The sequence below is a fragment of the Acanthochromis polyacanthus genome, chromosome 7 (genome assembly GCF_021347895.1).
Source record: "Acanthochromis polyacanthus isolate Apoly-LR-REF ecotype Palm Island chromosome 7, KAUST_Apoly_ChrSc, whole genome shotgun sequence".
NCBI lineage: Eukaryota > Metazoa > Chordata > Actinopteri > Pomacentridae > Acanthochromis > Acanthochromis polyacanthus.
Window position 1 is genome coordinate 30159679 of NC_067119.1, and position 17480 is coordinate 30177158.

General features: G+C 39.5%; 1 protein-coding gene and 1 long non-coding RNA gene across 2 annotated transcripts in view; both read right to left on the minus strand.

The window, feature by feature from the left end:
• Nucleotides 1-17480, minus strand: part of LOC127534634 (uncharacterized) — a 297338-nt gene that overhangs the window by 114759 nt on the left and 165099 nt on the right. The window lies entirely within an intron of this gene.
• Nucleotides 1-17480, minus strand: part of galnt9 (polypeptide N-acetylgalactosaminyltransferase 9) — a 145545-nt gene that overhangs the window by 27574 nt on the left and 100491 nt on the right. The window contains exon 6 of the mRNA XM_022211094.2: nt 15730-15847. Coding sequence (XP_022066786.1) covers nt 15730-15847 — 118 coding nt within the window. The remainder of the gene's footprint in view (nt 1-15729; nt 15848-17480) is intronic.

Genomic DNA, 17480 nt, shown 5'->3' on the forward strand with positions numbered 1-17480 from the left:
GCGACTTATGATTACTGAAACTTAATGGAACTTTATGCAGTCTCTGTTTCTGTTAGAAAGACTTTATATAATAACGTCGGTATAACTACATAAAACCTGAAAATCTATTACTTTGTACTTTGTGATTTTCAATAATAGGCTAATTTTGCAGCCAAATAACATTGGAAAACCTGAACAGATTGTCATCCTGCAGTGTGGCTGCTGCATTCACAATGGATTGTGCACTGGCGTTATTCCAGCAGCTCCACTTGAATACACATCCAAGCTGAGTTAGCTGTCCTATCAGCTGCTCAACAGCATTCATCTAAAATCCCAGGTGTCAGTCCATCGGCAAGAAAACCAGAAGGGCCGTGTCACTTTAGGATTAAGAATCACTGCACAAAACAATTTAAAAAAATAAATAAATCTACATGTATATTTGCTCTAGTGTTGAAAGAAAACTACAACTGTAGTGTTTATTTTTTCATTTTTCACTGGTTAAATTGAAATCTTACACCGTGACTGTGTGTTTTTCGGGTAGCTGTGGCTCAGATGTTCGAGTGGGCTGTCCACTAATAGAAGGGGTTGGCGGCTCGGTGCTCTGCTCTTCTTATCCACATATGTTTAAGAGCCATGCAGTAGCTCTATCAGCTGCTTGGTCCTGAGCAGACATGAAACAGTGGCTCACGCTTATGAGCCACAACATTAATACCAATGGCTACCAAAGTTGTAGAAGTCTCCCTCGTGTTGCCAAAAAACCTGTAGGACCTCCAGGATGCTCTTTGGTGTCTGGCACCAGGATGCTAGCAGCCAATCCAGTGAGCCCCGTGACTGGGGAGTCAGGAGGTTTGATCAACGCCTTGAGCTCACTGTCATGTTCTTGAGCAGCTTTTGTGGTTTGACAATGTGCATTGTCCAACTGAGGGAGGCTGCTGGTATTAGAGGGTCCCACTGACATGCAGGGGCATGTGGTTGGTCTAACATTGTTTAAATCAGTGGTATGTATAAAAGTAACATCCATGTGAATGTTAGAACCAAATGTTTTTCAGCAGAACACAGCAGTGTCACGACATCATCAGTGTCATTCACTGCACCTGTCAGTGGTTTTAATGTTGTGGCTGATTGGTGTATTTAGTGTTGAAATGACCAACATATGGGTCATTCCAGAACTGGAGAACATTTTACATCCCACCATCAATTTTCAAATAATCCATGAACAAAATACTAAAACATACAGTTGTTGTGTAAATGTACTTGTCCTGAGACCAAATCTAAAAAAACTAGGAGAAAAGAATGTTTGAAGTTTTTTTTGAAACACCAAGTAAGTCTGCAGCTCCTCCTAAAATGACATTTTTCTTTTCTACCACCCCCCTGATGACCAAATTGAATCTCAAGTAAAACAGTTGAAATTATATTTAAATCTATTTTTTTTGCTATTATTTTTCATTGATGTCTCTTGTAATTGAAAGAACATTTTTGAATCAACATCATATTTAAATAATAATTATCATGCATGGAACATGTGTCCCACAACGATCCGGTTAGCTTAACCTTTTTAACTGATAGAAGAAGAAGAAAACAGTGAATTACGTGAAACGCCAGAATTAACATCATGAAACAGTTTTCTAAAAGAATGAGCAGAGCAAAGCTATGTCCTCTCTTTTATTTTTCATATTTTCATACCATTGTCAGCCTTGACTGAATGTCTCACTCTACCTCATATTATCAGGAATAGACAAATTCTTTTTACTTTTTTCTTTACTTTTTTAAAGTTTGTCCTCTTGGTCAGCTGTAACAGCTCGCTGAATATCTAGCTTCTAATCCTGAGAAAAAGCAAACAGTAGCAACCCTGCTACTGTGATTAGAGTAGGGTTACAAAACAACAAATAAAACATGGAATAAAAATTTTACCATTGATGTGTAAGCTGAACCAATCAAGTCTTTGATTGTTAATTACCTATTATTGATGAATATGGAGCAAAAAATAGTTTTTAAAAAAGTGTGTTTTTCTAATATTTTGAAGCCCAAATGTCCTCTAATTTTGAGTGACCCATATATCAAGTATTTCCTATTTAAGTTCAGTATAAAAGCAAAGCACAGGGGCTAAATAAGTCCACTTGTGACTCTAATTTGGCTGTAGAATGCCAATCATCTGCCTGTTTGTGTTAACTCTGTGATTGAGTGGCGACCTGTCCAGGGTATATCTCTGCGTTTCACCTAGAATCCTCTGGGATAGGCTCCAGCACCTTCCGAAAGATAAGTGTGTCTAGCTAATGGTGTGGTTAAAAAAAAAAAAAGAAAAAAGATTAACAGGCTCTTAATTCCCACAGTGTTCACAAGTCTCCAGTGCCAGTGGACTCCAACTGGAAAGCATTTATGCATGCTGCGTTAAGTCAGTCGAGTTCCTACGCAGACCTGTGTCATAGGGCTTCTTTCAAGTTCACATGGAAATTTTCACAATTAACTTGGAAGGAAGCCATCCACAGACTTGCCGTAGCCACTTGAGATAATAAGTTGTGTGCGTTCAGTTGCATCTGGGGAATTTTACACGTTCCTGTTTTTAATTGAAAAGCTCTCCACTCTGCAATCTCTTTACCCAAGGGACGTCTTTTTGCAGGATAATATCACAAAAAAGTCTCACCCGTTCTGCGAAATGCCAGGAAATGCAGATTGAGGGTGCAAGCTAACCAGACTGTGGGTTTACAACTTCTCTCATCATGGTTAAGGGAAGAAGGACATTAAGACATAATGACAAATATCAAGGGATTTTCTGGGGTACAGTGGACGCTGTCTGTGATGTGCACAACCACTCTATGCTGGCAAAACAGTTATGAAACACAGAGAAGGCAGCATTTATTGAAACAGACATGGAGATAACCTTTTCCTTATTTAGAATTAGCTGTGGTGTCACTATCTATGCGATGTTTATTCACACTAATATGAATTTCGAGATCTGAAAGCTGTTAATATCACATGGTAGCAAGTCATTTTTCAAAGCTGTCGTGTGAGTGAGAAGAATATCAACAGGAAACACAGTGGCAGCACTGTAAGTATAACACCCTGTGTTCATTTAGTAACCGAAATCTGTCAGTCATCATAGAACACACTGCAGTACATACTTTTACTGTCATGACAACAATCCATTTCGAACAGAAACTTCGGTGGCATTTTTTTAATCTCACAAATTATAATTCATGAGGATCTCACATGAGATAATGCAAGATGTTTCAGTTTCACATTAGCATTTGAAAAGTTTAATTAACTAATTTATGACTGATCAAACTCCAACAGCAAAGCAGGAAATGCAACATTGACAGGTCTCTGCCACAGTTGGTACAAGTGAAGTCAATTAGCATAAATAATAAATTCACATCTGTCACAAAAGATAATTAGGAAAGCTAGTTAAGAGGTTAACAACTATTCAGCATAAATATGAGTATTAATAAGAGTTTTTCTCTTGCAACACAGGATAGAAAACAACTTTTGAGAGGCTGAAATCTGAGCTCTAAGCTAAATATAACCTGAGTCTCTGAGTCACTTTGTGTTTCCTGGCAATGGAGTCTCATCTAGAACTTTTATTTAATGTGCTTTAAAGTTAACTGAAGTGTTATGATTTGAAAAGGCCTTCGCCTACATTAGTTTACACTGTTAAAATATAGTTTGACATTTCTGGAAATGTCCTTATTTGCTTTCTGGCATAGAGCTACACAAGAAGATTGATTCCTGTCTCTGGTGTGAAACTCTCACCTACAGCTGTTAGCTTAGCTGTTAGCTTAGCACAAAGGCTGGAAAACAGTGGAAACAACTGATTTGGTTCCATCTAAAGATCACACAATCTATTTACCAGCATTTCAGTTGCTCACTAAGGAGCACATTAGATTTTGGATGTCCAAGAGGTCAGTGCACCCTGCCAAAGAAAGAGTCCAGCACATACGTCATCCATAAACTTTAGTTGTAGATTATAGTGTAAGTGCAAAACAAAGCTAATGCACCTGCTCTCTTTACTTACATATTTAACATATAAACTTAAAACTGTAATCAATCTTCTCATCTAACACAAATAAACCTATATATATTAAACCTATAATATTTCCCTAAATGTCAGCCAGCTCTTTCACAGTTTTGCTGCCCATGCCAGATCACACTGAGCGCTCGAGGCTTCCATCCACTTTTGGCTGTTGATGAACTGTTGATGACTTGCAACCAAAAACACAAGAAATGTGGTAGATATGTCACATTGGACAGAAATACTGCCATGTTCACCTCATCCACTCCTTTCAAAGTCTGGTGTGAAGATGAGTGATGCTTCAAAGCACTGAGAACTGAGGGCTCCTTCCTCCATCAAGAGCTTGGCTAAGAGCCACTCCCCATGGACCCTCACTTCATTTCACACCTTCTTTTCCTGCCTCTCCTGCTCATACATCCATAAAATGAAGGATGTTGATGGAAAGATTGATAGATGCAGAGAGATCCTTTTAACCGTGCCTGTCAAAAACTAATTCCACCCAGTCGCTGCCTTTCGTCTTTGATATGCCTACCGATTTGCTGGTACAGCCGAATCAGTGTGTGCTAGTATTCTTCAAATACTTTGGCCTTGTCAGATCATTTCAAGTTTCCAGCCAGAGCCTAAGACATCCAACAGAGGCAATTACGTGAATAGATTAACTAATGCTCAGATAATGAGTGGGATAAGCCAATCAGCTTGAGGAGTGTTGCTGTATTTCCTAGTGATGATGCTGTCCACAGAGAGAACGTGTTGATGCCTCTCAATATAATTCAATTGCTTTCAACAGAAGGATGGACGTGAAAAGGACAATTCAGGTACAACGATCTTAATTACCTTCTCAAAATGTGTTCAGATTAAGGTGGGAGTATCTGCAGTCACTCTTGAAAGAGATTTTTAATGAAGTTTATGATTCACATGGATAATAAGTAAGCTGACAGGGTCTGTCTAATTACTTATCCCTCTGGCCCTGAACGCCAAAGTGGCAACTCTCTGAAGTGTGCTCATGCTCAGGAAGTCATGTCATCTTTCCAAAGCCATTTCAGGCACAATATGCTACATGTCAATGTTAAATGGTAAACATAAAGCAGGCTTCCCAAATGCACAGTCTGTTGTGGTGTAAATTATGTATATACTCTGGATCAGCAGGATTTGAGGAGGCAACGAGACAACAGGAGTCTTGAATTATCTATGCATGGATCACATGGATGCATAAATGCAAATCATGCACATGTTTTATAGTGTCAACTGATTCAATGCAAACCCAAACATAAATTTAACATCATCACAAAGTATATGCAGAGCTGCTCCAATTTGTCATATGCTGGCAGTAATTCTTTCAAGAGCTGCAGTAATTCCTACGAAACAATACCTGATCTGAGTCTCACATCTTTTACAGCTGCATCTATTCTCACTTGTCCTTTCTCCTGAAAGACGGATTCAGGCTGGGAAATACAGTAATGAAGCATGGAGTAAGTAAACCTGAGTCCATTAAGCCCTAACGGATTGATTCAGCCACTAAATAATGCAGCCGTTGAAAAAGACGAATGCTCAATCAATATCCAACGCTACTGTTACCTTTACATAGGCTGTATTGATGGAGAGCAGATGGTCCTTCACATGTTGCAGCTTAACAGTGTGGTGAGAGAATGAGTTTGTCCTTTCCCAAGGGTTGGTTAAGCAAACAGAGCTACCCAAACCACGTCCAAAGCAAGTGTGACTAACCACAAGTTTTCAACCAAGTCAAGACCAAGACTGATAAGTCTCTAAAACATCAAACTGGAACTTTCATTTTCACAGCAAAGCTTACATTGTGCTACTTTTTATGAAATGGAAGAAGCGCCACCATATGGAACTATCAGATTTGCTGTGAAATGGTGCTCCGGCCAATATCGCTTCCACGATTGTGGCATTTATCCAGTAATTCTCCACATTTATCTACTTACATTTGCTAAAGTGTAACATGAGAGTTCCTCGGAGGCTGAAGATTTGTTCTAATCTTTGGAATGACTCAGTTTGTTGGAAAGGGCTCACATATGGCGAGCGCCCGCTGTCATTTGCTGTTTGATGGACATGGGCACGCTGTTGATTTTGAAGCTGCCAGAATGGCTGGTGTCCACAGATGGCTGCAGCTCATAACGACATTTCTGTCCTTTTCAAGGTGACTGCTTTCGCTGTGGAGGACTGCCGCCCGGGAGGAGGAGTCCAAGTCAAGCACCGCTGAGATTCAGTCGACTGTGGTACGACAGACATTTTCAAGGTAAAATCCGTGTGATCTGAATGTCTCAGTGTGATGAATACACCAGACAACCTTCTAAAACACAGAAAAACTCTCTTCATAAGACAATTCTTGGTGTGATGTGTGAGAAATGGCCAGAGAGAGTGCTGCTGTTCCCCTAAATTTTCAGAAGGTAACCTGCTTTGTGTTTGTCAGTCTTGTAACACAGATAACATTTGTATAAACTGTATTAATCCTGGTACAGGATAGGCGTGAAGATCTTTGCTACCCTCACACAACTAGATTCATTCAGAAGGTTGGCAGCAAACAACATCATCAATACAGACATCCAGCAGAGCAACCTGAGGAATCTAACAGCCTTGTACTCATCACCAGCAAAATAAAACAAATTGAACATTTTTTTTGTTGTTCTAGTATAGATCTTGTTTTTGAAAAGAAGCACAACTTTTCATTCTGGGATGTGTGTGACTTTGTATTACCATACCATCTATTATGAGTCTGCCAGTCACTGTTATAACCAGCAAATTGGATCCAAACACAAAACATGACATTGAATGAAAGCTACTGTTTTCCAAGATTACAGACTACATTTTTACCCACTGTACTTTCATCAGAACTGAAGACACATCGTATTTTCTTCAAAACAGTCATGTTTCCAATCTCAGAATGTTATGTTTAGTTCTGGTATAATATTGTCCACATATTTCAGTGTCAAAAGCGAAATATTACATCTTCATGTAACCGAATATTGAGATATTTTCTTATCAGTGAACCCTACTGAGCAGTAACAGGAACATAGGGGTTTGTGTGATGATAATACTTCCATACAGTAATCCTACCTTTGACAAATTAACACATCTGGAGAGTTTCAGCTCCCTTTGAATCCATTTGTATCTACAATTCCAGATGGCTTGTGAGGTTAATCAGCTGTATTAAAGTGTCCACGTTTCCTATTTGTATCAGTGGGCAGATGTTAGAAAGAACTAAAAGCAACATCTGACAGCACCCACCAACTGCTCTGAAGCAGCACCTGTTATTGTAGCACCTGAAATAATGCTCAGTGGCTCATCTCTTTTTGTTTTCATTGAGCAAAGTCACCATCTGGAAAAATAGATTGACTGTGATGTGAAAGTAGTGGGTGGCATAAGATGCATACTGTTAGATGAGCTGCTGTTTTTTTTTCCTTTCCCTGGTAATTGATGCATCACAGTTGGTGGAAAATCAAGCTTTTAGGTAAATGTTCAGTTTAAACAATAGGCTTAAATATAATAAATGTTCTTCACTACAAAGGAACATATTGTTTCACAAAGTGATTAGTGTGATTCGCACAAAGTGATTTGAATGTATCTGGAACAAATCAGAAGTGTGTAAGCAGTAACAGCCACAATGGCTCACTGGAAGGAAGTCAGAAAGTTTAACACGCTGATTAAACCAACTTAAACTTCAGCAACAACTGATGTTGCAAAGTGAGGTACTATGAGCCTGCAGCAGTGGCTGTATAATATACCCATTTAAAGTCCTGCCTTGGACTGTTTCCTTAATCACACTCTCACCCATTCATGCATTGTGTGTGACCACTCTGGTCCACACCCGTACACATTCTGACCATCCACACCTGCACAACTGACTGATTTTGTGCAAGGAAAGAACACTGTTTTACTGTGTAAGATTCTATTAATAAAGACACTCATATCTGTTGGTAATGATATATTGAAGCAAGAAAAGCACTCAGAGAGCTTAGCCAAGGCTGTTCATTGCCCCATATGCAGAATCTATTTGTAGAAATGCAGCATTTTTTTATTAGTTATTGATGATCAGAAATCACAGCAACATAAAATGTGGCCATTTAATATAGATGTATCCACAAACAAAATGACCTTGCGCTGAGTACAGGTGTGTGTTATGTATGTATATGTTATGTACAGATACCGAATTGAGTGACCTAAATATGTAACGGGCGGCAGGAATTGGTGGGACTCAGAAACACCCCCACAATTTAATTAATTGTTTGTTGCATCATTTCTGAAAAGTCCGCAGCAGTCGATTTGTAGTTGGATCGCAATCATGTGATCACCAGCAGGCAGTTGACATAGTGTTCATTTGTAGCCACAGTAACAGTGATGTCGTGCTGCTATCTGGCTACGGTACAGAAATCCTTAACAAATCTGTGGATCCAGACTATAAGCCGCATCTCTAATGGGCTGGTCTTTGCGTCATTTTTGACCATCCCTGAAAATTTCATCCAAATCCGTTTGTCTGTTTTTGAGTGATGTTGTGCATGGACAGACAGATTCATGTATGCCAATCATCACATAACTCCGCTGAACAGTTTGATTACAGCTTTTCTGGTGCAGTAATTGCACATTTTGTGTATTTTTGAAAAGTATCTTGTCTGATATATGCAAAAACAAGAGCTCTGGCTTTACAGGAGAGCTTACTTTAACTGGGCTGAGTAGAGCAGGTTTGTTGCTTCAATGTAGAGGTGCTAGAATTGTACTCACGCTAGCTTATTTCAGTTCTTGTATCAGATAACAAAGCTTAATTGTTTTCCATTTGTGCAAATTTCAGATTTTTCTCGCCTTACCTTTGTATTTTAAAAGCCCACTTTAATCTTCTCAACTTCATTTGTTGAACTCCGTCCTTCTAGTTTTGTGCCAGAAGGTTGGAGTCCACAGTATAATATTTGACCGCCCACTCTGGCCTGCAGCAAAGCTAAGGCGCTGCTGGGAGATTTGCATTGAGTCCCACAGGACTGGTAAGATCCCAAGCTCAGTGCAGTCCACTTCATCCACTGCCTCACCGTATGAATTACAAAATCGGCAAGTGTAAATACATGCTTCTGTAGTTATTATTAGTGTTGTCAGTGATGAAGTGCTTTAAATGCAGTCAAGAAAGTCTGCACAATCTGAAATCTCAGCGTATTTCAGTCTCTTTTCTCAACAAATGCAAGCTAAGCCTGCAAAGTGGAAGCACAGTCAAACTTAAGAGGCCTAAAGGCACCATGCATAGATATACAAAACAGTCAGGCCAAGTATTCAAGCTGACAACTCCAGATTGGACTCTGCTGTCACTCTCAAACAGACATGTCTGTCAGCAGTGGCAGGTCTTAATACAGGGAGTCATGTTAAGTAATAATTCATTCTATAAATAAGCAGGTTATAAAACATATTGGATGCTGCTAAAGGCAGTAAAAGACTCCAGTAAATCTAGTTATTACGTGACAACTTTCTAACATACAATGAGACAGATGTAAAGTTCTTGAAATGACTTTTAGTAACACCTTTCAGCTCATGCAACATCCTTTGTGGAGGATGGACCTGCAGCTGTGACTGTTTCTCAAACCAAAGCCAGTGCTGCATCATTTATCAGGATGCTAACTATCACAATATTCACTTTTTAGCAATGTTACATTACAATATGAAACCATTCTGAAACAAAGCACGACTGCAGATTTCACCATCAGCGTTTTCACAATTAAAATTTTCATGATTGTTTAGCCGTCTGTACGACAGAACTAAACCATCTGTCATTTTTGGATAGCAGGGTTTTTCTAAGTCTGACGCTGTGGGGTCTCCTCAGCAAAAACTGGGAGAACTGGAGGGTTTGAGAGAAATTTGAAGAGAAAGCATTTGCCAATTAGTTTACTGTGGGCTTAAATATGAGTCTGATTTTCTCTGATGTGTAAGTGATTTTCTGGACTTTTCTTCATGATGGATATCTGAGATGAGGACACGTGTGGGTACTGTGCGGGTATGTGCATCCAAATTTGACAGAGTTATGACTCCGAGCAAGACTATGATATTGCAAACTGTGGCAATTGTGCAAGAGGTGTTACTCTAAAAATGAATTTGTGAATAATGCATAGCGGTACATTTTCTGTTAAATGTTTAATACACAACAGTGATGAAAAATCCAGTCCAAACACAAAATCATAAATATCTACGGACACTGTTACACTGTAAACTGTCATCACACTGTAATAAGTCCACTTGGGATGCAGAGGGGACCAAGTGAGGTGTAATTACGTCCCACTCCTGTCTAGCCGCTGGTACGGCTAGACTTTAATTAGCTCCGTTCTCCTCACTACAGAGAGATTATGACCACATGCTGCAGGGCCCAGCCCAGGTGGTTATGGAGACAGGGCTTCAAAGAAGGAAAAAAAAAGAATTATTTTTTGCTTCATTACTCCTGAAAGGAGTTCCTGGTGAGTTTAATAAATGTCATCAAGACAAGCAGGCCACCCCACACTTGAGTTTCTTGGACTGATTGATTGGACGGTTATGAAAATGGGACAGATTTCATAAAGCAGCTTGGATGGTTTCCTGATGGCAAAGTGAGCTCATGGGCATATTGTGCGGGTAAACCCATCTACACTCAGATTAGTCTTCTCTGGCAGGAAAGTGGTTACCATCATGTTTTGGCCAGCAAAAATGTGCAAGTCATAAAAAGTTATGCCAGACTGAATTACCTTAAATTGGGATTTAAGGAAAAGGGCAAGATTGAATGTAGTAATTTCAGTTTTTATCAGTGGGTAATGAGGCTTTTTGTAGCTACATTTGCACCATGTCAGACAGTAAATATACAGTATATATTCAGGCCTTTATTAAAAATCCATTGCTATAGTGCTGGCAACAATGTATGCAAACTATATGCAGCTACATTAGATTCCAGTCTGTAGTTTGGATTTTACATGCATTAATCCAATTAACTTCCTATTTATGCTGCTATCATGACAGAAAATAATCAGCAGAATTTTGTTTACTTACTGGAAAAAGCATGTGCACGACTTAACAGAGCAATATGCATCATTTTGAACATAAACATATCATTAGCATAGCAGCACACAATTATTTGCTTTGTAAACATGAAGTGGAGAAATGGCATTCATAGCAGAGAATGAAGTCACGTTTTCTGTGTGTGTGTTGTAAACTGAATTTCTCTTCTCTGCATATATTGGCAGTCAGTCCAGCCGTTAATACATGTTAGTGCATGTTAACACATGTGGCTTGACTCTATCTGCACTTAACCAACCAAGAGTGATTTCCTACACTGCAGTGACAAAAGGGAAAGTGCGATCCAGTGTAAAGATGACGTCAAAGCCAAAGAATTACAAAACAAAATGGGTCATTTCTGAAATGTAGTTAATTTATGTGCATTTGTTTAATTTCAGTTCAGTGTGAGAGTTGTGCGACTCTCTTCTGCAGCTCCTTCTCTGGTCATGTGTCTATGTGCTCCAGTTTTTGTGTGTCTGTTTCCACATGCCCAGTCTACTCCGGTCCAACAGACCGCGGATGTAAACATATTGCAAACTAATGGAGAGGAGAGACAGCTGAAGTGAAGATAACAACTTGCTACAGTTGGTGCAGTTTTGCAATGATTTACTGCATGTGACCAAATTACACTGCCCAGCAAAAAGAAAAGTTGCACCCTAATATTTTGTTGGACTGCCTTTAGCTTTGAGTATAGCACTCATTGGATGTGGCATGGTTTTTATAAGCTTCTGCAATGTCATGTTATTTCTGTCCGGAGATGCATTCATTTTTCACCAAGATCTTATATTGATGATGGGAGAGTCAGACCGCTGCGCAAAGTCTTCTCCAGAACATCCCAAAGATTCTCAATGGGGCTGAGATCTGGACTCTGTGGACGACAATCCATGTGTGAAAATGATGTCTCATGGTCCTTGAATCACTCAGTCACAATGTGAGCCCCAGGAATCCTGGCATCGTCATCGTGGAACATGCCATCAGGGAAGAAAAACTCAATTGATGGTAAAACTTGATCATTCAGTATATTCAGGTAGTCAGCTGACCTCATTCTTTGGGAACATAACATTGCTGAACCTGACCAACCTCAGATCATAACTCTAATTCACAAAGGCTTGTAGGCACTAGCCGTGATGAGTGCATCACTTCATCTGCCTCTCTTCTTACTGTGAATCGTCCATCACTTTGGAACAGAGTAAATCTGGACTCATCACACCACACGACCGACCATATTTGTTCCTTGTTTTGTTTTAATTCAATGTTTTTAATGTTGTAAAGCACTTTGTGATGCATTTTCATTGTATGAAAATTGCTATACAAATAAAGTTTGTTTGATTGATTGATTGATTGATTGAAGATGATAGTTCTCCAGAAATCTCTTCGTTGTTTTGTTTGCATGATACAGGCCAGTAATTTCACCCTTCTGAAACAGATTAACATCCTTTCCATGACCACACGATATGTCCTCGGACTCTGAATTCAGGTCTACTTTTTAATTTTCTATTTTTTTCTTTGGCCAGGCAGTGTATTTTTGCTGGCTTTGTAGTTAGTGAAACTGAAAAGGGGTGGTGAAAATGCTTTGGTCTGAGATGCTGACGCTCCAGAACCTTTGTGTTGACTACAATTTCATATTTTAAAACAATAATTAGGCTGAAATTGCTTTTCTTCCAGCAAAAACAAGCACATGCAGTTAGCATTCCCTGCATCTTTATGACACAAAGGCAATGTAACACTCAAACTTCCCGACTCTTAGATGCTGGTCAGTCATGTCATGCTCCACTGATTTCTTAAACATGTCATAAACCAGGTTCAATTCTTTACACATTGTCCATCTTTTTTCCTCAATATTTCTAAAGATTACTTTGCTAAACATGATATGTATCTCTATTTTACCTGAGAATGTCTTTATAATAGTCTAGATGTCTTTTGAAGCCGGGGGAATTTGTTTAATTTAGACATAAAATGAAAATGAAAGTATATTCAACTCATTGACAACCTTCATCTGATTATAGCAATAGTGTCTATTTAAAAACACAATCAGTAAAACCCCAGTGGACAATGTCTCACACTCAGCTGATTCTCGTAGCTTCATTTATATGTGTGTTAAATTTGCAAAAGAATTGAGAAACAATGATCACATACAGAGATGTTTTCCTTCACTTCAGCAGCAGCAGGAGTGACCCCTGCTAGATTTGATGTGGTATTATATTTGCAGGCAGAGTTACCACAGAATTACACCCACACCCAAAGGAACTTTGAAATGAAAGGCAATGTCCAGGTCTCCCGAGATGCTATATCAGCAAAGACTCAGCAAAGCAGAAGGGTTGGGAGACACATTACAAGATAAACTCATATTGACACTTCTGGCAGAATTCATCATTTCTGTCCCAAACCATTTTTGCTCTGTTTGCAGAAGGAGCCACGTGGTGAGCAGACAAGCCATTTATAATCGCTTACAAAGGTGAAGATATCAAGTTCCTGCTGTAAGTTGCTAGTAGATGGTGCAAAAGGAGACGCTTTAAAATGTTAAGCAGCATCAGTTACAGATTCAAAAACAATCCATCCACCTGATTCCACTCTTTTTTTTTCTCACTTAAACTTGCAACATAGCTACACGGAGGAAGTGTCTGCGGATGTGCCTGTCCTTTCGTTTCCTGATGCTGGGAGCATTTTTTAAACATTTCCTTTGTGTCTGCACTTTCATCCCCAATTCTTTTCATTTCCAGGTCCTACCCCATAAATTATTTCACATCTGAACAAACAGAAAACTTTATTGAGATCTTTGATTTCCTTCCCTTGGTTTCATTCTATTCTCTTCCTCACGGAAACAACACCACACGCAGTGCAATGTGCTGCATAATCATCCAGCCCTCGCACATCTCAGTCTGCTTTCTGCTTACAAAAGAGGCCGGTTCTTTGCATCCACGGAGCCTTTTTACCCAGAGAAAGTCAGCAGAAGCCGCACCTCACAGTAAATGATAAATACGGCATAACCTTTCAATGCGAGCCCTGGCTTTCATCAGTCCCCTGCAGTCAGATGATACCGGGCAGGCTCGGCTATTGTGAGCTGCCCTGGCTAATTGTTAAACATGTTCTTGTCAATCAAACATATCCCAAATGGCAACTCCTCAGCTGGCACTACAATGAGCTGCCTGAGCCGCAGTAGCCTTAGAGGAGTAATTGCAGTCCACTCGCCAGAAGCCTGACTCCATTCCATTAGCGGCCGTACATTATGAATGGTTGAAGCCGCTTGTTGACTGTAGACCCATTCAGGCTTGTGTATATGTGCTGAATGGCCCCTTTTTTCCTTGCCGTGTGTTTCATTTCCACGCAGACAGGCCAAACAGGAGGAGAGGTAATTGCATTTGTGATGGCATTGTGTTTGCAGACAGAGAGGGATATTCTCTTCACTTCATGACTCAAAAAGCCACCGTAAATATTCATGGTGACAAAAGACAGAGTCAATGAGGAGCTCGTGTGCGCGAGAGCCAGAAGAAGTTCACTGTTACACTATATCACGCGGTTCAATAGAGTCGTTCTAACTTTATTTAGCTGCTGTAGCTGAATTGATCTCCCCCATGAACCTCGTCTAACACAGTTGCACGGTTTGTTAGGTACATATAAGCGGCTTTGCTGAATGAGAAAACACTGTGCAACCTTGGGGGAGGCCACTGGCACATAATAGGAAACGCTGAGGTATCGCTCTATGATAATGGAAAAACAACTATCTGCTAAAGACACAAGAGGCCAGATGATTGTGTTGTTATTGTAGATGGCAGCCAAAACATGCTATTTATATAGGGGATAACCCGGTCTGTGTGGAATAATGCGAGGCTCTGAAATGGTCATCAACAACTATAAATGTCACTGGCATCAATAATGCACTGCAGCAATCAGTAAACCAAGATCCATTCTCCAGCCTCCGTTCAAGTGCTTTTTCAAAGGCGGCCGACACTTCAGAGGTGTCATTGAAGCCATCTCGAGATTTTGAAATGGATGTGGGAACGACGTTAAATGAAGAGTGGGATCTTTCAAGCATTTCTCATTCCAATAAGCCCAAGGAGTGCGTCTAGATTCAGAAAGGTTCCACTCGACTGGAGAGAAACATTTTCTGAATTTAAACGCTAACCAATTCTTCAGCAAGCCCCTCGCTCACATCAAGCGTTAAATTCAACTCAAAGCAGCAGCAAAAGAGATTTACATTTTCCGTATACAGGCTTTAGAGCCTTTGGGTTGGCTGAAGATTTGCATTAAGGGGATTTTTTTTTTTCTCCTCCACTCCCATCTAAGAAACTTTGCAAAGTTTAATCATGGCTTCTGTTGACGCCCCTGGGTTTTGTATCTTAAGCTGTATCCCCTCCGGCTGGGAAAACATAAGAAAACTTCATCATAAGCTGTTCCAGAGTCTGAATATAGATTTCACAAATCATTCCAACGAGGACTGTTCATCTAAGTATTACCCCCTCAAATATTGGATTTGTAATTATGGCTTTTTGTGTGGCCTTCCTGGTACGACTTCACACGCAAAACCTTCCAGCTTTGAAGGAATGCCTCATTAAAACAAAACTTTACTTGCAGCAATTCTCACAGCAATTTCATTTTCCTCTTAACACAGTGACTTTTAATTTAATTTTTTCAAAAAAGAGAGAGAGAAAAGTCAATGTCACAAGTTATTCACCAAATTCTCCCTCTAATTTGAATACATTTTAGCAGCAGCTTGGGTAATAATCAGTGGTTCTTACCCGCATGCCCAGCTCGATGTTTTCGCCTCCATAGACCTCCATGCCAGGATCCAGCAGGCCGATATCACCAAAGTATTCCCGGTCTACCACAAAGGAGCAGCCAATCATAGCTGGAGTTCTAAATGAGCAGAGGGAGACAGCATTTTTAAAATGTTAAATAGAAATAAGTGAAATACTAAACTTTTATACACCCACAAAACCTCCAAAACCCATAAGTGTTTTTTATTTCCTCAATCAACGTAAAAATCTGCCTTCTTTTCATTTATTTTAATTCATCCACAGGGTTGATGATAGGACGCGGTTGTGGTTTAGCTTCCTGATTTATATCTATGCGCTGAGAAATTAGGCTTTAATATGGAGAATCTTCAAACAATTCATCAAGACTAAAAAGCTCATTAACTGCTGCTATGTGCATGTGTGTAAAATAGAAACTCTCGTCTGTTTATGTTGCTCTAGAATGGACTGCACAGTTTTATATCTCAACCTTACAGTAATGAACATTTCATAATTCTGACTGAGGGACAGTGTGGAAATAACAGAAGGATGAATGAATGAAAAAAAGTCTTATTAGCTCAATCTAGTTCACAGCACATAGAGAGCAAAATGTTATGTAATCACTTCATTGGTCTGATTAATGTATTTTTTTTTTTTTTACTCCACTTGTAATCTTGTTTCAAGTAGCTGCAGTTAATCCAGGGTCCTAACCACCATGAAGAAACTGGACCGGTCCTCAGATCACCACACTGGCTTCCTGCTAATCAAAGGAAGGAGTTCAGAATCCTACTCTTGGTCTATAAAGTACTGAATGGACCAAAGTACATCCTGGACTTCTTATCTCCATGTGAAGCATCCAGAGCCTTCAGGTCATCAGGGACAGGTTTACTGTGTGTTCCCAGAACCAGAACCAAGACTAGTGAAGCAGCATTCAGCTATGATGCTCCTCACCTGTGGAACAAACTTCCTGAACACCTGAGGTCTGCTCAAACTGTCAGCTGTTTAAAATCAGGCCTGAAAACCATACTGCTTACAGCAGCTTTTTCTTAGAGGCTCGATCTATTTTCTTGTCTTTTAATGCACTTTTATGATCTTAATGAGAATCCGTTCTCAACTAACTTACCTGTTTAAATCAAGGTGAAATGCGTTTGTTTAATTTCTTTGATTTTAATATATGTCTACTTTTCAATAATTTTTATGAATGTATTTCTTTGTCACTGTAAAGCCACTTAAATTGCCTTATGTATGAATTGTGCTATACAAATAAACTTGCCTGGCCTACCAAAACAGCTACGTTTCAAGCTACACAATTGAAACGCAAAGCTTAAAGACACTAAACTGCTCATTATCAATAAGGAGAACTTCAGATTTGGAAATGTATTTTCTGTGGGTTTGTCTCCTGGGCAAACTGCTAATATTACAACAGTAATTTGGTACATAGTTATGAGAAGAATATTGATTGGGGCACCTGTAATATTCAGATAAAATGAAAAGCATAGAATAAAATGAAACAAAACACTGAGGAGGAAAATGAAACATGACACCATCTGACAACTCAGAATGGTACTTTAGCTGAAGAAAAAGCAAACAAAACCTAGCACAACTTAAAAGCTACCTAAATTTAGCTGGTGGAACATGAGTTACAAGAGTAGACGAGTGGTTTTTTTTTCCTTCAAAAGCCCCCAGGCTGCTTTTCAGTACTATTATCCGTCAGGTCTTAAGTGCTCAGGACAAAACCCCACAAAAAGCATCGCATT